At 40.0% G+C, this 21824-nt stretch overlaps 1 protein-coding gene and 1 non-coding gene across 2 annotated transcripts in view; one reads left to right on the top strand and one right to left on the bottom strand.

Moving 5' to 3' along the window:
* Nucleotides 1-615: 615 nt before the first annotated feature.
* The window catches only part of ROCK1 (Rho associated coiled-coil containing protein kinase 1), a 125040-nt gene continuing 103831 nt past the window's right edge, over nucleotides 616-21824 (top strand). The window contains exon 1 of the mRNA XM_068993942.1: nucleotides 616-708. Within this exon, the coding sequence (XP_068850043.1) occupies nucleotides 616-708 (93 nt within the window). The remainder of the gene's footprint in view (nucleotides 709-21824) is intronic.
* On the bottom strand, nucleotides 18257-18328 carry TRNAE-UUC (transfer RNA glutamic acid (anticodon UUC)). The gene has a single exon. It is a non-coding gene; the product is annotated as a tRNA-Glu (tRNA).

Consider the following 21824-nt stretch of genomic DNA (forward strand, 5'->3'; position numbering starts at 1 on the left):
TGGGAGAGTGAGGCTGTCCCGTGGCGGACCAGCTCCTGGCCAAGGCGGATCGGGGCGTCGGGCCGGGCCGAGTGGAGCCGGGGATGCGGGGCTAGACCGCCTCTAGCGCCTCAGAGCGGAGCGGGCCCGGCCCGGGGCCCGAGGGGCAGCGGCGGCGGCGGCGGCAGCTGGCACAGCTCCGCGCCCGCCCTTCGCATTCGCCTTTCCTCTTCTCCCTCCCCTGCTGCCCGGAGGAGTCTCCACCCTGCTTCTCTCTCTCTCTCCCCCCTCCTGCCCGTCTCGGCACCGGGAACCCTCCATGGCGAAGGCGGCCGGGGCCCGCTAGGCTGCAGCCCTCCGCCGGAGCGACGGCGCAGTCGGCCGTCGTGAGGAGCTGCCAGGTGGGATGCGACTTTGGGCGTCCGAGCGGCTGTGGGTCGCCGTCGCCCCCGGCCCGGGGTCCGGAGCGCGGAGACCCTCTCAGTGAGCGGGAGGAGGGGGCACCGGGCGCACCTGGTGACCCTGGGGTTCCGGCTCCTCCGCCCCGCGGCCGCGAACCCACCGCCGGAGGAAGTTGGTTGAAATCGCTTTCCGCTGCCGGTGCTGGTACGAGGGTATTGTCACAGCAGCAGCAACATGTCGACTGGGGACAGTTTTGAGACGCGGTTTGAAAAAATCGACAACCTGCTGCGGGATCCCAAATCGGAAGTGAATTCAGATTGTCTGCTGGTGAGTAGCCCTGTTCTCTTGTGCTTGTCTGAGTCTCTGTATTTATTTCCTTCCTCTTGCTCTCAGTCTGGTTATCTGCGAAAGAAAGTTTCAGGTGTACATCATCTTAGAAAACATCAGAACCTGGCGTTTTCCCTGAGGAATCTTGGAGTCCCTCTAAAATCTCCTGCCTTGGCCCGGTGTGTCATTGGGCTGGCTCTGAATTCTCTGAACTTTTAGCTCTGACTCAGTTCATCATCACACAAAAGATACTTACAAAACTCTGTTGCAGGCATCATATAAAAAGTTACCACGTCAAAGTTATTACTACGTATGTAGCTTGTTGAACCGCGAGCTTAGTTACGAACTTTCCGATCGGTTTGACAGTGAGGTTGGAAAAGACTGCTTTCCATTTCCATCTGCTTAGCTCCTTAAGGGTTTAATTTTTAGACTTGTGACAATGGAGAATCGATTTTGAGGAAGTGATTTTTGAGCCAAAGTGTCATAGGTGATTTGAGTCAGAGGAACTTTTTGCTGGACTGTTAAGTGTAAAAACCCAAGCTAATGATAGATCATCACAGTATTAACGTCTTTTACAGTACTGTTGATTACAAAAGTACTGCACAGATATTTTGTCATAACTGCCTTTTTTGGTGTTGTGCTTTAACATGATAGATTTTGTAGCATTCTAAAAAAGTTTTTATGATATGAAAGGCCAAAACACTATTTAAAAAATTCTTCAGTGTTTGATAGCATGCACAGTTATCTATAGATGATTGGAGTTCTTAAAATTTGTCAGTTTCCCCTAATACTGATAGCTGCAGTCTATTCGTAAGCAAGTTTTTCCTTTATCGAACAACTAGCAGTTATATAATTATTCTGTTTTTGTCCAAACAAAACCACTTTATCTTTAAAGTTGCAAGGAATATGTACGTAGGTGGTAATTTACAACCTTCTCAGGGAATTAATGTTAGATGTACACAGTATGTCGGAGTAAAGTTAGGTGAACTAAATGATGCCGTTCAGAGAAATAATAACCATTTTAACATCTTATCTTGAATCAGGAAAATGTAAGTTAATGTATGAAATTAATATACATTTCAGTTACTCAAAATAGCTGTGTGTATATATATATTTTAAATGTATGGGTCTACAAGAGAGTTTTTCTCCAAAGCTTTCTAAATGACTCTGAGCATCTTTGACTGAAATAAGAGTTGTGGGTTGTATATTTGAAATGTCTCACCCACATTATGGATGCTCTTTATATTGAAAAACAAAAAGGAGGGTTGATGCTTAATACAATGGAAAACATTTTATTGAATGAGAGAAGGAATTAGAACATATCTTTCTAGGAAGGATCTCCAGAATTTTTAAGAAGTCTCATTCTTCTTAATACTTACCCAGTTTTTGTATATCTTTGATTTTGCCTTGTGTTTTGATCACCTTATTCCATGGAGCAGTGTTTTACAAGGAATGTTTAGTAGGGGTTGTTTTGTTTGTTTTAGTGGTCTTCTAGCCTCTTGTCATAGTTTCATTTGGTGGGAACCTCATACATTTATTGAAATGTGGAGGATACGGGGAAATGTAAGTCATGAACTCTTTTCTTGAAAATCCTAATCTCATACATATACACAAAAATAAAGCAAAACACAGATTGAGAAAATATGTAGTAAGTTTCAAATGACTGGAATAGGTAATGTATACTTTTGGATATTGAAAGGAAGAACTCTTGAGTTGATAGAGTATGTTGGATGTTGGATGGATAGGATTTGGGTAGAAGGTACTCAAAGAGGGAGTGGAAGATAACATGAATTGAGGGTGGAAACATGACTGGCTGGCACACATTTAGGGGAAGAGAAAGCTAGAAGGATAGATTGGGGTTAGAGCATGGAGGATTTGATTGCTAGGCTAAGGCGTTTAGATGTTTTTCAGAATGTTGTGGCTATTAAGTGTTTGTAAATAAGATTATGCCAGGATGAATGAAGAAGGTGAATGTGGTAGCCATGTGCAGGATGGGTTGTGTGGAGAGAGACTAGAAATGGGGTGAGATTGGACATTTTACAAAATTATTGTGATAGCCCAGAAATGATTGAAGCTCCAAGTTGGGTCATTTGGATGGGGAAGGAGAATTGATGGAATTTGACTGGCAGAGTTGGGGAGAAGGGACAGCTAAAAAATTAGATGACTGTAAGCCTGGGATTTCTTTGGAAGGAATGATGCTAAAGCTGAAACTCCAGTACTTTGGCCACCTCATGCAAAGAGTTGACTCATTGGAAAAGACTCTGATGCTGGGAGGGATTGGGGGCAGGAGGAGAAGGGGATGACAGAGGATGAGATAGCTGGATGGCATCACTGACTTGATGGATGTGAGTTTGAGTGAACTCCGGGAGTTAGTGATGGACAGGGAGGCCTGGTGTGCTGCGATTCATGGGGTGGCAAAGAGTCGGACACGACTGAGCGACTGAACTGAACTGAAGCCTGGGTTATAGGGAGACTGATGAAAACATGGGTGAAACAAGGCAGGTTTGGAAATCACTCAGGAAGAATTGGCAACAGATGAGTTTTAGGTTTGTTGTGTTTGAGGGGATAGTGGGACGACCACAAAGACACGATCTGTAGACTATTGGAGATGTGAAACTGAGCTCATAGTTAAAGATAATGTTTGGAAATCATCTGATAGAGGTGCAAGTTGAAACTGATGTAATGATGAAAGGGTGAAAGAACAAAGAGGAAAAGTGGGCAGGCAGGCAGGGCCTCTCAGAGTTAGGACCCCCAAGTATCTTAGAGCCCACCATCTTAAAGAACCATATAGTCAACAGACTTATTCCCTCACCTTCTTCTTTCTGTTTAGTTCCATAATTAATTATTGTTAGCTGTTAAAATTTTATTATATTAATCTGAATTTGGTAAAGATTGAATTTTTCTTTGGAGGCAAAATCCTTTCTCCAGATTCGTAGCATCTAGCATGAATTTTCTATTTTATGTTTCTTATCAAGCGTTCATTCTTTCATTCATTCAACCATTTAGAATGACCTACCAGGTAGCCTCATCTTTTTCAGTGAGTCTGTTTTCACTCTTTCCTGTTCGGACTTTGGACATCTGATGTATTGTAGGAACAATACCCTTTTAAAATCGATTGACTTGATCTATTTTTTGGCTTTTGTTGCTTTATTTAGCTGGTACTTATTGAGTAGCATGTATTGTGTTTGTATTATGTATACATATTATGTATTATGTGCCATGTGAAACACTGAAGTTCTGATATATATTTTATAATCTCAGGAAAAAAAAGTCAAATTATGTTTCCTTGACTAGATTCCTTCAGAAATGAAAGTTCCCACACCTTTTGCTTTCAAAAGAATTTGCTGGCAAAGGGTCTTTTAAACCATCTCACCCACCATGAAAACAGCTTTTTTTGTTGAGTGTTAGTGGTTATACGATAATGTAACTGGGAGAAGCGCTGATGAATGATTTCTTCAACCTTATCTTGAACACATAGTTTAAGAACTAGATAAGCACATTTTTCATGTTGCAAATGCTAGTAGAGTCTGCAGATCCTAAGGTAATATGGTACCCATTCCCTTGTTTATCGGAGCATCCACATTGCTCAGTAATTTGGTTTTCTGTCAGTCAGATTCTTTCCAGTGTCCTAATGGTTCTCTTACTGTCCATGTAATAGTTTATCCAAGAGCTGTTTTCCTTTTCCCAACTTGTTTTTAAACTTTAGAATTATTTTATCTAAGGCTTGTTAGCAGTTTCTCAAGTTGTTGAATACCTCTGAAAACAGTAAGGAATAGAGTTTAATTAATGTTAATTTTTCCAGAGGGGAAAAATGTCTATAATTTGTAAATTAAAAAGGAAAAACAAAGCCTGGTGAGTGGGAAGGTTAGGTATATATTTGTCTTGAAGTTTGACATACATTTCTTGAAAATATAGCTATCTGACTGTAGCTTTTTTTTTTTAAGTTTTTGACCTTTTCCCTCCTAGTTTTGTTTAGTCAGTGGAGGTGTAGCAGTGAGTTGGTGGCATGAAGGGAAGGGAACCAATAGTAGCTGAACAGTGCATACATGCTAAGTTCCAAGACTGCTGTTCGCTTTGTGTTACTACCATCTTTCATTAGTCAGTTTTTCAGAATGTAGAAGGCAAATGTTTCAAGTTTTTGTTTTTGAGTTTTTCCTCTTTGAAGGCTCTCTTTCTCGGTTTTGTTGACCTACTGATTTCCTATCTTTTCGTTCCTGACTTCTTTTTCTCTCATCCTCAATCTTGGGTGCCATAATACTTATCTTTCTCTTCTCTTCACTTGAAGAATTCACCCATTCTTACATCTTTGACTGGTATCGTCTCCTTACTCATGATATCCTGGTCTTCATTTTTCAGTCTTTTTGCTGTTTTTGAATCCTCAGTACCTGACTGCGTCTCTACGTGAATGTCATATTATTACTCAAATTACTAATATTCCAAAAATAAGCTTTGTCCCATGTAACTTACTGTTAACACTGCTAGTATGACTGTCACTCAATTGGGACTTTTGTTGTGTACTTTAACTTTGACAATCCTAGGTCACATTGTTGTGTTATTTCAAAAGAGTGTGGCTAGCATTCCAGATTCTAGATTATTGCTGTATAATCCCTTTATGTGTCCTGCCAGTTGAATTGATCACATTTGGGTTTGTATTACTGTTGGTGGAATGAAAAGACTTTGAGGTCATTGAATCTTTGGGCCTTAAAGCTATATGGTTGCCATTGTTCATAATTTATGAGTTAATGAGTGTTACCAGTATCTGTTGCACAGCCAATTAGTTTCGGTCAGAATGTTTTGATAGTATGTTGCAAGGTTTAAAAAAAATTACTTCTTTCATTCAGCAAATCTTTGTGTAGGTTCTAAACCTGGATTCAGATGTAGGCCCTGCCACAGTACTTATCAGGTGATTGTTGGTATTATTTTAACCTCTCAGAGCTTATTTCATCTTCAGGAAAGAGGGGAGATAATAGTACTAGATTGTCAGAAGGATTAAATAATATAGGCAAACCGATTATCACAACATGTGGCATTTAGTTAGCATTTGTTCAGTTCAGTCGCTCAGTTGTGTCCGACTCTTTGCGACCCCATGAATCGCAGCACGCCAGGCCTCCCTGTCCATCACCAACTCCCAGAGTTCACTCAAACTCATGTCCATCGAGTCGGTGATGCCATCCAGCCATCTCATCCTCTGTCGTCCTCTTCTCCTCCTGCCCCCAATCCCTCTCAGCATCAGGGTCTTTTTCAATGAGTCACCTCTTCCCATCAGGTGGCCAAAGTATTGGAGTTTCAGCTTTAGCATCATTCCCTCCAAAGAACACCCAGGACTGATCTCCTTTAGAATGGACTGGTTGGATCTCCTTGCAGTCCAAGGGACTCTTCAAGAGTCTTCTCCAACACCACACTTCAAAAGCATCAATTCTTCGGTGCTCAGCTTTCTTCACAGTCCAACTCTCACATCCATACATGACCACAGGAAAAACCATAGCCTTGACTAGATGGAACTTTATTGGCAAAGTAATGTCTCTGCTTTTGAATATGCTATCTAGGTTGCTCATAACTTTCCTTCCAAGGAGTAAGCGTCGTTTAATTTCATGGCTGCAGTCACCATCTGCAGTGATTTTGGAGCCCCCCAAAATAAAGTCTACCACTGTTTCCACTGTTTCCCCATCTATTTGCCATGAAGTGATGGGACCAGATGCCATGATCTTCGTTTTCTGAATGTTGAGCTTTAAACCAACTTTTTCACTCTCCTCTTTCATTTTCATCAAGAGGCTTTTTAGTTCTACTTCACTTTCTGCCATAAGGGTGGTGTCATCTGCATATCCGAGGTTATTGATATTTCTCCCGGCAATCTTGATTCCAGCTTGTGCTTCCAGCCCAGTGTTTCTCATGATGTACTCTGAATATACGTTAAATAAGCAGGGTGACAATATACAGCCTTGACGTACTCCTTTTCCTATTTGGAACCAGTCTGTTCCATGTCTAGTTCTAACTGTTGCTTCCTGACCTGCATATAGGTTTCTCAAGAGGCAGGTCAGGTGGTCTGGTATTCCCATCTCTTTCAGAATTTTCCATAGTTTGCTGCTGCTGCTAAGTCGCTTCAGTCGTGTCTGACTCTGTGCAGCCCCATAGACGGCAGCCCATCAGGCTTCCCTGTCCCTGGGATTCTCCAAGCAAGAACACTGGAGTGGGTTGCCATTTCCTTCTCCAGTGCATGAAAGTGAAAAGTGAAAGTGAAGTCGCTGAGTCGTGTCAGACTCTTCGCAACCCCATGGACTGCAGCCTACCAGGCTCCTCCATCCAGGGGATTTTCCAGGCAAGAGTACTGGAGTGGGGTGCCATCGCCTTCTCCGTTTAGCATTTGTTAATTGGTAACTATTATTTTTGTCATATGTACATTATTCCTGTTACATGCTAGTTACTGTGCTTAGGCTGGAAGTTGATATTTATTGTGTTCTCTAAGGGCAGAGTAATTTATCTGGCACTTCAAACCATTCTCATAAATTCATAATCCAGCTCTACTTTATTTGAAGTTTCCAAGCCACTTGTTACTGAAAATGGAGACATTTAGATGAGATTCAGTACAGATGAGGAGGGGCTTTTGAAGACAGTTTATTCATTTAGTCATGATTTATAACATCCCTACTTTGTACCAAGGGTTTAGATTGATAAAAAAAGACAGTTGGCAGCTGGTTTGTAGAGATGTAGTGTTCTTACTCTCTTTCTGCATACCTTACGCTTTCGCTATTCTGTTAAACAGGCTTTGCGCTACAAGAACCCTGTGGGTGTAAAGAGAGGTGGCTCAGAGTAACAGCTGAGACATGAATTGAGCCATTCAGTAGTTTTTTGAGTCAGAAATGTTTTTAATCCAGAAGAAGGAACCACATATAATTTATAATGAACAAAAGAGTGAATATCCAGTTTTCGATTAGATTTTGTATAACTCTACAGTTTATTTCACAATTACAAGTTTTGATGTTGTTGTTTATGTAGTAAAAACTGGAGATTCTTTATGACATCTGACAGGCCTACGTATCAGAGAAGACTACATACAGAGTTCTGTTGCTGAAGATGGTCTGGCAGCTCCCCTTTCCCATTACTATCCCTACTAAGAGAGACATCCATTTAGTATAGTCCAGAACATAGCTGATGAATACCCCACACATGTGTGTACAAGAAGGTGAATAGATACTACTATTTCACAATGGAAACATTTTTCAGAAATAATCCTGTTAGCATGGTATAGTGAGAAGCACACTGGACTGGAAATTCAGAGCATTGGCCTATCCTTGTTTTGCTGTTAACTCGCTGTATAACTAAGTAAATCTTTTTTTCTTAACAGGGTTTCAATTTCCCCAGTGAAGAGTTGGGCTGTGTGTCCATTGCATCTCTAAAATTTTATAAGTGTTTATTATAATTCCTTAAAAACTTAAAAAGTTGTGTTATTGATTTATTATTAAAAAGGAAAAAATTAAAGTTAAGTGATATGGGGGTAGAAATATAAGAATAGGGACCATCTTTGGTAAGTGCTATTTTTACAGCTAGTTCTACATAGCCTCAGAAGATCACCCTAAAATAATTTTTGCTATATTTGGCAGTTATTCTTTTTTGCATTTGTGACTTGTGTCATTATTTTAGGGGATTGTGCTGTTTGAACAGAGAAAGCAGTAATTGTGCTTTTTGAAACAGAGAACACAATAATTGAGTTACTCATTTATTTCCATTAAAATATGTACATGTGCTAGTTTACTTCTCTTATCTCTTTATGCCCACCCCATCCCCCATTTGGGATTGTGAAATGTAAGAGTACACATTTTCATTATAGTTTCTAAACAATTCTAAACAATTAGTAGTAGGTTGGGTGTTTAAATTAATGTCCAAAGTTTGATGTCTTAGATGAGAGGTTTGTCTTGTACTTGTATTTTAAAGTGTAGGCTAACCCGTGTCCCCCTTTTTCCTATGCTTATTTATTATTTAATTTTAGTTTATTGTTATTCCCAGACTCTTATTTATAGTCTTTATACCATACTTCCTATACTAACTTTTGGCAAGAAATTGAAACTTTATCTCAGGTTGTTTCCTGGAACTAATTTTGAAATAGTGAACTGCAGTTAACTCTTCTTTTTTCTCTTTGCTGTTATTCATTCATTAGTGAGTAATGAATTCATTTATTCAGCAAATGTTTATTTCATGTGTACTGTGTGTGAGGTGTTTTGTTAGGCACTGGGGACACAATGGTGAGTAAAAACAGAGGGCCCTGCCTTCATAGAACTTACAGTCCCAGGAAAAGGATAAGTTATGAGCAGATATCAGTAGGGTAAGCCTTGAAGGGGAGGTTTAAGAGATACGATCATGCCTTTTCTTTAGGGTGGGGTACGCTTAAAGATTTGTGGTGAAGTAGTCTGAATATATAATTTTCAGATATGAGCCTGTAGATTTTGTACCAGATTCCCTTGAGGACTTGTTAAAAATGGAACCTGGGCCTGTGCCCAGACAAACAAAATCAGAATTCTTTGTTTGGGGTGAGTCCTAGGATTCTGCATGGGACATAGACTCTTAGACAGTCTCTAGTTTGGAAACTATGGTTGTAGGGAAGGAACGTGAATTTTTTTTGTTTGGTAATTTTATAAATGAAAATTTTCAAACATTCACAGAAGTGGGGAAAATAATATAGTGAACCCCCACTACCCAGATTCTGCAGTTCTCAAAATTTTGTCACACTTGCTTCATCAAACACCTTTTTTTCTTGGCAGAATATTGTAAAGCAAATTCCAGACATTGTCATTTCACCCTTACATACTTCAATGAACATCTCTTACAATTTTTTTTTTTATATTAACACAGAGGCCATTATCGAGTCTTAACAAAACGAAAAGCATCTTGGTTCCATTAATTTCCAGTTTATATTCAGATTTCTCTGGTTGTCTAAAACAATGTCTATTTTGCAGTTATTTTGTTAGAATCTAGATCTGGACAGATTCTATGTGTTACATTTGTTCCTAGGTCTTTTATTAACAAATCTCTTTTTAATATAGAGCATTCCCCCCTCCACCACCATCCCCTCTATCTACCACCCACATTGTCTTGTTGAAAGAACTAAGTCATTGGTACCATGCAGTATTTCACATTCTGGATTTGTTTGTTTGTTTTCTTGTCATGTCATTTAACTTTCTCCTATATCGTCCATATTTCCCGTGAGTTGATAGTTAGATCTAAAAGCTTGATTTAATTATTCCACCTTTTAGTCAGTAGTGTTTCACGATTGTGTTCTCTTTTGCATCACATCAAGAGGCACACAGTATCTGGCTGACCCACCCTTTAGAATGCTAAGGTTGATCAGTGTGTTCAGGTGGAGACAGCCTGTAATAACTTGCCTTGTAAAATCCTTTAGTGTCCTTTCAGCTAATGGTTCCATCCATTTATAATTTTTAGTTGAAGCAGTTATTCATTAGGGAAAGCAAAATAATGGTTTTCTAATTATATCAGTCCTTTCACATTTATTAACTAATTCTTCTGTTAAGAGAACATAAGCATTTAAGAACTTTTACTCATCATCTGTAGGGCTGTTTGCTTATCATGATATAGAGTTCATAAAGTACAGGACGAATGCTTCAGCCTTTTTCTTTCTTTCTTTCTTTTTTAATTTTTATTGGAGTATCAGTTCAGTTTAGTCGCTCAGTCATGTCCGACTCTTTGCGACCCCATGAATCGCAGCACGCCAGGCCTCCCTGTCCATCACCAACTCCCAGAGTTCACTCAGACTCACATCCATCAAGTCAGTGATGCCATCCAGCCATCTCATCCTCTGTCGTCCCCTTCTCCTCCTGCCCTCAATCCCTCCCAGTGTCAGTCTTTTCCAATGAGTCAACTCTTCGCATGAGGTGGCCAAAGTACTGGAGTTTCAGCTTTAGCATCATTCCTTCCAAAGAAATCCCAGGGCTGATCTCCTTCAGAATGGACTGGTTGGATCTCCTTGCAGTCCAAGGGACTCTCAAGAGTCTTCTCCAACACCACAGTTCAAAAGCATCAATTCTTCGGCGCTCTGCCTTCTTCACAGTCCAACTCTCACATCCATACGTGACCACAGGAAAAACCATAGCCTTGACTAGATGGACCTTAGTTGGCAAAGTAATGTTTCTGCCTTTGAATATACTATCTAGGTTGGTCATAACTTTCCTTCCAAGGAGTAAGCGTCTTTTAATTTCATGGCTGCAGTCACCATCTGCAGTGATTTTGGAGCCCCCAAAAATGAAGTCTGACACTGTTTCTGCTGTTTCCCCATCTATTTCCCATGAAGTGATGGGACCAGATGCCATGATCTTCGTTTTCTGAATTGATTTATAATGTTGTGTTAGTTCCAGGTGTACAGCAAAGTATGAATCAGATACACATATATCAACTTCTTTTTTTTTAAGATTCTTATAGTCTTTCTCTTTATTTGCCACTTTCCAGAGTAAGTATTTTAGAGGTTTAGTGTGCTAGACATGGCACAAATCGGGTATTTAAGGGAAGTTAAAGAAAGGGGCTATTTACAAACATACAGACAATATTTAAGGAAATCAGTAGGAATAGTGGAGTACCCTGGGACAAGAAACACTGGAGAGAGATCTGCTACTACCTCTAGGCCTGAAGGGACAAAGGAAGAGAGCAGGTGGGAAGGGTAGCCTTATGGAGGGGGCTTTTTGGCTAGGGTGTGGTTTTAAGTAGAGAAAGAACCAGGGAAATATATCCCCTCCCACCCTATAGTCTCCTGTTGTGGGCTCCCTTTACGTGAAAAGCTGGTATACAAAAGAACCCATTGCTCCAGGCAATAAAAAAGTAAAGTGTGCTAGTCGCTCAGTCGTGTCCAACTCTTTGGGACCCCATGGACTGTAGCCCACCAGGCTCCTCTGTCCATGGGATTCTTTAGGTAAGAATACTGGAGTGGATTGTCATTCCCTTCTCCAGGGGATCTTCCTGACCCAGGAATTGAACTCAGGTCTCCTGCACTGCAGGCAGATTCTTTACCATCTGAGCTACCAGGGAAGCCCCTGTCTATAAAGGTCAGCAAATAAGATAGACCCAACGCTTATTTATCTCTCTCTCTTTTTTTTTGTGTTATTGTGTAAACCGTTAAAAATGTATATATATACACGATGTTTTTCAGTCAGTTTTTGTCATCTTTGCTGTGCTGTTTGTTTTGTCTTTGACTAGTGGAAGCCTCTTTATGTTGACTCCCGTGTTGTTTGTCGGTGATCTTAATAATCTTTGAGGAACTTCCTTGTTTCTTGGTGTAATAAGATGCTCATCTTGTACCTTCCTTGCCCCAGACTTGGAAGTCAGCTGTTAATGGGGAATAATATTCTGACACTCCATCCTGGATGCTAGGAGTACTCATTGCTGAATGGTTGGTGGGTGATAGTGGGGTGGGGTCTGAAATCCTGAATTGAACTCTAGTTGACACTGTAAATTGAAAAGCTGTATGGCCTTGGACAACTGATATTTACTCTCTGACCCTTGTTTTTCATTAGGAGTATAATACAAAATTCCTACTAATTGAAACCATCTCCAAATTGTTGTCAGATACAAGTTGCTTTAAATTCTCAACCTTGTTAAGGAGTTGTTTTAGATTTGTCTTCTATCCTTTTTGTTAAGTTTTAAAATTGTAATAGTTCCTTAACAGTAGGGCAAAGAAAATGTTTCTCTGATTTTTGTCATCCACGCTAAAAGTATTTACTTGTCTCACCTTAATTGTATTTCCTCTGCTTATTTCTAGTAATGCCTAGTCATGGAGGCAGTGTTGTCTAGTGGTTGAGAGCATGTGCTTTGGAGTCAGATTGTGTGATTTTTAATCCCAACCAGATCAACCACTTAGTAGCCTTGTGAGTTTCAGCAGAAGTCTTAACTTCCTTAAAACTCAAATCCATACATCATCTTCAAATAAGATTAATCATAGAGTCTTACAGGGCTGTTAAAAATATTAAATGTGATAATGCTAGTGCATGTAACATGTTTTGCTTAGTTCCCAGCATTTAGTAAATGTTGACTATTATTATCATTATTGTCGTCATTATGTCTTCATAATTTGTCTGGGAAAAAGGGACTTTGATGTTGATTGACCAAGTGCATTATTATCTGCTGCCCCACTCCACAGACCAAATTTTTACTTAGTTGAGTGATCTTGGACAAGTTATCTCACTTCTTTGAACTTGAATATATTTAATCTGCAAAATGAGAATCATGATAATATTTCTTCATAGGTTTAATCATGAGGATTAAGTGAAATAATTTTTTTGCAAGTTCCCTAAGTCCATCCAGGGGTTGGTAATAGTTACTCCTTTCTTTGCTATACTTGTATGTTACAAATTGGATGAAGGTTCCACTGTTAGAAACTAGTACTTGGAAACTTGGGAGAAGAGTAGGAGATTCTTTATTTCAAATGTTTCTCAAATCTGCTCTTTGCTTTCTGTTACTTCTGCCCAACTTAAATCCAAATTTTCAGCCAATATTCTTGGGTTTAGTGGGACCATCTCGAAATTTGCTAGTATAGTCCATACCTGTGCCTTTCTTTTTCTTAACTTTAGTGCTTTTGGTCATATGGTCTTGGCTTATGTCTATACTTAGTCTTAATTCCTACAGTTCTCCAAAACAGACTGTATGTTCCAGGTGGATTTTGTCTCCGTCTCCAGCATGTGCCTGCTCTTTCCTCCTAGGCCTTCTCTTTCTCTCCTTTTGAGTTCTTCTCAATGTCGTCTTGAGTTCTTCTCAATGTGGTCTTTGCCAGTTTTCTCATCTTTGTAGTCTAACATAAGTCACAACTGTGTTACATTGCTATTTTCTCTTTTGAATTTCTATAAATACTTGTAATCTGTCTCAGGTAGTTTAGAACTTGATCAAACTATCTTGTGTGAGTCTGTCTTAAGGTCTTAAGTGTTCTGTTCAATTAATATTTGTCGTAAATAGTTATTCAGCGCGGCCCCCCCCCCCCCCCCCACTTCTTTCTCAGTGAATTAGTTAGGACTCTGTCAGTTACACACAATATCTCTCAACTGCAGTTTTCCTAGGCAAAAAAAAAAAATTTTTCCAGAGTCAGGGAACCTGGTCTCATTTAAAGTAAAGGTTCAGTTGAACTTCGATAAGAATTGAAGCTTGGACCTCAAATGCAGGCAAGCGTTTATTCTCTTCTTGCTTTGTGTTGTCGTTCTCTCATTTATTAACACAGTAAACTAGTGTTAGACACTTGTGGAGGATATGTTTGCCCAGAGCACTGGCTATATTTTTAACAACTTCAACTACTGACTGTAAATCTTGGGGTCTCAAACCCAGCGCTGTGGAGCAAAAGATGCATCGATTCAGCTTGGGTCAGGTGCTCACCCCCGTGATAAGGATCACATGAGGACTGTGTGATTGGGGAGGCAGTTCCCAGGAAAAGAACAGTGGGGGAAGGCAGTCTCTAACATCGTCTTCTCCCTTTTTCTTTTTTTGTTTGATCTTGGATCGATTGAACCCTCTTCAACAGCCATTTCCTCAGTCTGTGAAATAGAGTTAAACGATAATTTATTTCAGAGGGTGGTTGTAAACTTTAAATGTGATCATCTTTAAAGCAGGGGTTTGAAACCTCATGAACAGTTGTGAGAATAAATGGCTGCCTCTCGGTCCCTTTTGCCCTCGTGTCTTGTGCTCCTCTGGCCTGGCCCCAAAGCCTTTTGCCTGTAGGAGTTAATCCTGCCATTGTAGGTTGTTAGCTGTCTTTTGGCATTACTCGACTCAACCCGCTCCCCTATAGCTTTTCTCATCTTTTTGAGTAGAAGAGCATGCAGAAGTTATGTAAATATTTAATATAATTAAATGAATTGTAATTACAATCTAAATAAAAACAGTAGGCTTATTTTTGTAATTGTGGCATTCAGGCTCTGTCCCTGTGCCTTCCTTACTTATGGTAGGGGCCAAGTAGCCATTTAATGTAGTGATTGAAGGCTAAAAGGGCCTATGGAGATTGCACTCCTTTTACTAGGAATCTTTATTGTAACAGATTGAAAACTCAACCCCAATTAACTTAAAACAACAACAAATGTTTCTTGCCTCTGAATAGATGATAGATTCTAGCTTCAGAAATGTCTCTTTTCCGGGCCCAGGCAATGTGACTGGGAGCTAGTTTGCTAAATCAGCTATTTTAGGATTGTCTCCTTTCTCGGATACATAACTCTTTGTGGTTGTAAGGTGCCTGCCGCTAGGCTCCACGACTCCTTGTTCGGGTCCAGTGGGAAGAAAAAGTCTTTTCTTCTAACCGATCTCTGGACTGGATCCTGTGCCTGTGTCTTAATCAGTCACAGTGGTCTGAAGAGTGGTGTGATGATAAGTGTAGGTTTCCACCCTGTGCTGTAGTCTCAGAACTGGGAGAGAGTCAGCTTATCCCAAGGTAAGTGTTCAAGTTGCATGAAGGCGGGATGAAAATTTCAGTTTCCAAGATAAAGGGAGATGATGACCTGCTGGGCAGTCCCAAAGAGCAGTAGCTCCTCATCAAGAGAAACCCAAGTTATGATAATTTATTCTCCCTTATCAGTTTTGAAATGCTCTTTTAAAAAAACTAAATTGTTATCTGATGTTAGAGTTAGAATAAGTATTGTCAGCTAGTTGCCAAAGACCGCCAGCTTAAGACCATAGCTGGGATAGCATTTTGTCCTTTAACGAAAGGATACCTGAATGCTGCTTTGCTTTAATGATATGTCTTTGGATAACTTAGTGAAAGAGTTCCAAATGCCTGTTCATGGATCAGCCACGTCAAAGCCAAATACGGATTCTGACAGTCCTCACCACGGCCTTACCATATGAGAATTGGAGTTGGAAGATGTAGTACACTTGAGGGTCTGGGTGACAGCATAGCCAGGTTGGGAGGACTGACTCAGTTGCCCAGGAGCTAGACTTCAAGCCTCCTGCATATGCTTGACTTGGTCTCTCAAAAGAGATTAGAAGTTTACTGTTCCTATGAGATTAATATTTTTTCCTAAAGGAAAACATTTAAGTTGCTTAAGTAACTCTTGACCTTCTGAGCTATTATATATTGAGATACTGATGCTCAGCATGTAAACTCCATGAGAGCAGGTACCCAATTGTCCAACTCACTGATGGGCCACTAGTTCTGAGAGCAGTGCCTGGCATATTTTTAAGTTTTCAATAAACATTTGTTTGTTGTTGAATTACTGGAAAATATTTTTTGTTTCTGTGATGAAATCCAGGAATGGCTGACTTGAGGTTAAGAGATAGGTATAATTGGTAATTGATTTAAATCTAAGCTGTATCTATTTTAAGGGGGTAATATATTTTAAAACTATAAGTGGTATGTGTAAAGGAATAGGTGGGGTCCCCCACACCCCAATATCTTTTACTTTTAGATGAGAGACCAAAAGCCAGTGATACTCATTTTTATAACTTTGCACTTACTTTATTATTTTATTTAATTTTTACAACAGTTCCATGGGCTGGCTGATGCAGATATTAATCTTTATAAATTAAATTAAACCTTAGAAAAGGTAAATGAATTTCCCAGCATACAGCATATCATCAGTAAGTGGCAGGCTTTCTGATCCTGACTCTGTAGCATAGTGGAAAGAGCATCAAAGTTGGAGATAACACAGCACCAAGAGAAATGCTTCCACAGCACTTAGGAGAGTGCTTTGAACACAGAAGGTACAAAGTGAAAAACATCTAAATTGAAAGGTATGGGGGTTGGTAGACAACGGAGTAGGGGAGGTGAGATATGTAGTAGTAGGAAAAAGATCTTGCCAAGTGTTTATTGACAGTGTTGGAGGGGAAGGTAAGTTCTGTAGTATTTTACCTCAGAAGCAGTCGTCTAGGACTTGATTGGATAAGGGATGGAAGTCAGTTCTTTGATCAAAATGCAATGTATTTATTGCAAGGTTTAGATAACTTTCTGCTAAAACATATCTTTGTTGGATTTGACATGACTGGAAAGTTTTAGTAGGCAATCCAAGCTGTGAAGCATGGCGATCTGAAGTGGAAGAAAATGATTATGATGGTGAAGATTAATGGCACCATCATGCACGATACTTTGACAGTAGACAGTAGTAACATTTTACTAAATTGGCATGAAATAAGTGTCAGACTTTATTTTTTGGGGCTCCAAAATCACTGCAGATGGTGACTGCAGCCATGAAATTAAAAGACGCTTACTCCTTGAAAGAAAAGTTATGACCAACCTAGATAGCATATTCAAAAGCAGAGACGTTACTTTGGCAACTAAGGTCCGTCTAGTCAAGGCTGTGGTTTTTCCTGTGGTCATGTATGGATGTGAGAGTTGGACTGTGAAGAAGGCTGAGCGCTGAAGAATTGATGCTTTTGAAGTGTGGTGTTGGAGAAGACTCTTGAGAGTCCCTTGGACTACAAGGAGATCCAACCAGTCCATTCTGAAAGAGATCAGCCCTGGGATAATCTTTGGAAGGAATGATGCTAAAGCTGAAACTCCAGTACTTTGGCCACCTCATGCGAAGAGTTGACTCATTGGAAAAGATTTTGATGCTGGGAGGGATTGAGGGCAGGAGGAGAAGGGGACGACAGAGGATGAGATGGCTGGATGGCATCACTGACTCGATGGACGTGAGTCTGAGTGAACTCCGGAAGTTGGTGATGGACAGGGAGGCCTGGCGTGCTGCGATTCATGGGGTCGCAAAGATCCGGATACGACTGAGCGACTGAGCTGAACTGAAGATAATAGGATGACTTTGGGAAAATGTTAAAAAAAAAAATTAATATCTGTGTATTTGGTGAAGGGATTACTGTCCTGTAACAGAACTGAACATTTATCAGGGGCTGGGGTAGAGGATTGACTGCAGAGAGGTATGAGGGATACAGGGCGATGGAAGTGTTCTGTGTCTTGATTGAAGTTGTGGTGGTGGTTATGCAGCTGTTAGTTTGTCAGAATTCGCTGAACTCAAACCTAAAGAGGATGGATGAATCTTGCTTTACGTAAATTATTCTTCAATAAACTTGACTTTTTAAAAGAGAAAAAATGCTCATTTGGTGAAAGGATTAGTAGCCCTGTGACAGAACTAGCATTTGTTTGCTACTGTCAGTCAGTAAGGTGGTCTTGGACTATGAAGGATGTGTCTGTGCATGGCTTCAGTTATGTGTATGTATGTGCCACTTGGGAAGGACCTGTGCTGACTAAACTTTGAAGTATCATTGAAAAACCACTGGTACTATTTGTGGCCAGTGATAAAATTAGGGCTTTTAGGTGAAAATTATGATTTTGGAAAACCTGTATTTGTTACCGTGAGCGTGACAACTTTCCAGTACCTAAAAACTTTTGTCATGTAGTTAGTTGGTGGTGACATTAATAAATGTGGTTTTTCAATATACTGTGATGAAATGTATCAACATTTGGAAGAGCTCATAATGTAGTGGGCCAATATTTTCTAAATTACCAATTGTAAAATCATCTATAGTACAAGATCTAAAGAGTACAAGAAGTTCATTGCTGCAGTTTCAGATTCCATCTTGTAACTGACTTTTTTTTTTTTTTGGTCATACTATGTAGCTTGTGGGATCCTAGTTCCCTGGCCAGGGATCAAACCCAGGTCCTGGCAGTGAAAATGCAGAGTCCTAACCACTGGACCACCAGGGAAGTCCCTAATGCATTTGCTTTTAAATATCCTTTCTGATGATCTTTTAGTCAGTGTGCTAAAACTATTCATATTTAATGTAGTATTAATGCGTTTGGTTTCTTTCCCATTTTCTTACATATTTTGTACATTTTCCCTTTGTTTTTGTTTCATTTGCCTCTTTCTTGCCTTCTTTTGGATTATTTATACTTTTTTTAGTATCCATTTTAGTTTATTGTGTTTTTGATTATATATTTTTTGTGTGCGGTTTTTCTTAGTGGCTGCTTGGTATTCTAGGGATTTCAATATACATGCCTAACTTTTCACAATATGCTACCACTTCTTAAGGAATGTAGAAACCTTACTGCTGTAAATGCCCCTTCACCCTCCCTTATGTTGTAGTCATCTTATCTATGTCAGCCTGTGTGCTTAGTCGCTCAGTCGTGTCCAACTCTTTGCAACCCCATGGACTACAGCCCGCAAGGCTCCTCTGTCCATGCAATTTCCCAGGCAAAAATGCTGGAGTGGGTTGCCGTTTCCTTCCCCAGGTTTCAGCTATACCCACTGTAAATCCCATAAGAAAACGTTATAATTTTTGTCTTCATTGGTCAGATGTATTTTAAATAACTCAATAGGAGAAGAATAGATACTTACATTGGTTGCTCTTCTTTTTTGCCTCACGTTCCAAGTTTCCTTCCACTGTCATTTTCCTTCTGTCTCAAGAACTTCTTTTTTTTTTTTTAAGTTCTTTTACAGCAGGTCAGTTTGCTATGATTTTTCATAGTTTTCCTTCCTGTCAGGCTTTTAAAAATTGTATTTTTATACCTGAAGGATGTTTTCAGTGGCTATAGAATGTGGGTTGACAGTTCTTTCCTTTTGATACTTTAAAAGTGGTGTTCTACTTCTTTCAGAGGTTTCACATAGTTTCTGGTGAGAAATTTGCAGTTGTCCAATTTGCTCTTCCCCTGTAATTAATGTCATTTTTCTCTGGTTGTCCTCCAGGTATTTTCTTTGTTTTTGGTTTTCAGCAGTTTGATTATGATGTAGGCTCCTTTGGGATTATCCTGTTGGGTTTCACTGAGCTGCTGGAATCAGTAGTAAACATGGGAAGTTTTCAGCCTTTGTTTCTTCAAATATTTTTACCACACCAAACTCTTTCTCCTTTCCTTTTGGGACTCTTTAAGAGCACACATGTTCCCTTCTGCTGTTTTCCCACAGGTCCCTGGGGCTCTGTTCATTTAAAACCTTTTATTTTTTTCCCCTGTGTTGACTAGATAATCTCTACTGATCTATCTTCACGCACAGGCGTACCTCGTTTTATTGGGCTTGATTTTATTGCACTTCACAGATACCACATTTTTTACAGATCTGTGGCAGTGCTGTGTTCTGCAAGTCTAGTGGTGTCATTTTTCCAACAGCATTTGCTCACTTTGTGTCTTTATGTCACATTTTGGTAGTTCTTGCAATATTTCAAACTTTATTTGTTACGGGGATCTGTGATTAGTAATTCTTGATGTTAGTACCATGACTATTGAAGTCTCCAGTGGTACTTTTTTTTTTTTTATCAATAAGGTATTTTAAAATTAAGGTGTGTGGATTGTTTTTCAGACATAATGTTATGGCACCCTTAATAAACAACAGTATAGTGTAAATATGTTTTATGTGCACTAGGAAGCCAAAAAATTTGTGTGGCTCACTTTATTGCAGTATTTGCTCTATTGTGGTAGTCGGGAATCAAACCCACACTATCTCTAGGGTTTGCCTGCATAGTGAATCTTTTCTCTGTCATCTCCATGCTGCTGTTGAGGTTACTGAGGGTGTGTTTTTCTTTTTGGTTATTGTATTTTTCCCTTCTCAATTTTCCATTTAGTTCTTTTTCTTATTGCTTGCATTGCCTAACCATTAATTTTAAGTGCTTGCCTTATTTTGGGGAGCGTTTTAATAATACCTGTTTTAAAAGTCTTTGTTAGACAGTTCCAACCTTTGTGTCGTTTTGCTGTTGGTGTCCTGTCATTCATCTTTCTTCTAATTTTACAGGATGTTACAAATTAGTGCAGAGAGGTCTAGTGCTCCGTTCATCCAGTTTTCCTCAGTGCTTATATTATGTGTAACCTTGGTGCATTATCAAAACCAGAAAATTGTAGTTGGTTCAATGTGTGTTTATAGTTCTGGGCCGTTTTTTCATGTTGAAATTCCTGTAGCGACTGCTGCAATCAAGATACAGAACTAATGCATCACGGCAAAGTTTTCCCAGTGTTACTCCCGTATAGATGTATCCCCCCACACTTCACATCCCTAACCCCTGGAGACCGCTAATTTGTTCTCCATCTCCATAATTTTTTCATTTGAAGAATGAAAATCATGCAGTAAAATCATACAGTAAACAGCCTTTGAGATTTTTTTTCTTTTTTTACTCCTCATAATGCCCCTGAGATCCATTCCTGATGTTGGAGGGATCAGTAGTTGACTCCTTTTTAGAACAGGGTATTATTCCATAGTGGGCTTCCCAGGTGGTTCAGCAACCCACTCCAGTACTCTCGCCTGGGAAACCCCATGGACAGAGGACCCTAGTGGGCTATAATACATGGGGTTGCAAAGAGTCAGCCATGACTGAGCAACTGAGCATGTTCTTTGTGCCTCCCAAAGGGGCATTATTCCGTAGTATGATGTACTGCAGTCTGTTTAGCCATTTACCTGTTGAAGATAATTTTTGTTGTTTCTATTTTTTGGCTGTTAGAGATGAAGCTGCTGTGAGCATTTGTGTGGAGATTTTTGCATGTACAGTGTTGTCATTTCTCTGGGATGAACGTCCATGAGTGCAAATGCTTGGTCATATGATTTGTTGTTGTTCAGTTGCTTAGTCATGTCCATGTTTGTGACCCCGTGGACTGTAGTACACCAGGCTCGTCTGTCCTCCACTATTTCCTGGAGTTTGCTCAAATTCTTGTCCATTGAATTGGTGATGCTGTCTAACCATCTCATCTTCTGCTGCCCCCTTCTCCTTTGGCTTCAATCTTTTCCAGCATCAGGTCTTTTCCAGTGAGTTGACTCTTAGTATCAAGTGGCCAAAGTTATGGAGCTTCAGCTTCTGCATCAGTCTTTCCAGTGAATATTCAGGATTGATTTCCTTTAGGATTGACTGATTTGATCTTGCAGTCCACCGGACTCAAGGGTCTTCTCCAGCACCACAATTGTTGTTGTTTTGTTGCTAAGTTGTGTCCGACTCTTTGCAACTATGTGGACTGTGGCTTGCCAGGCCCCTCTGTCCATGGGATTTCCCAGGTAAGAATACTGGAGTGGGTAACCATTTCCTTCTTCAGGGGATCTTCCCGACCCAGGGATCTAACCACAACCACAATTAAAAAGCATCAGTTCTTCAGTGCTCAGCCTTCTTTATGGTCCAACTCTCACATCTGTGCACGCACACCTCCTGGAAAAACCATAGCTTTGACTGTATGTACTTTTGTCAGTCATATGATACTGGTTACAAAGCTGTTTTCCAGAGTGACTCTCCCATTT

The sequence above is a fragment of the Capricornis sumatraensis genome, chromosome 21 (assembly GCF_032405125.1).
Source record: "Capricornis sumatraensis isolate serow.1 chromosome 21, serow.2, whole genome shotgun sequence".
In the NCBI taxonomy this organism is placed as follows: domain Eukaryota; kingdom Metazoa; phylum Chordata; class Mammalia; order Artiodactyla; family Bovidae; genus Capricornis; species Capricornis sumatraensis.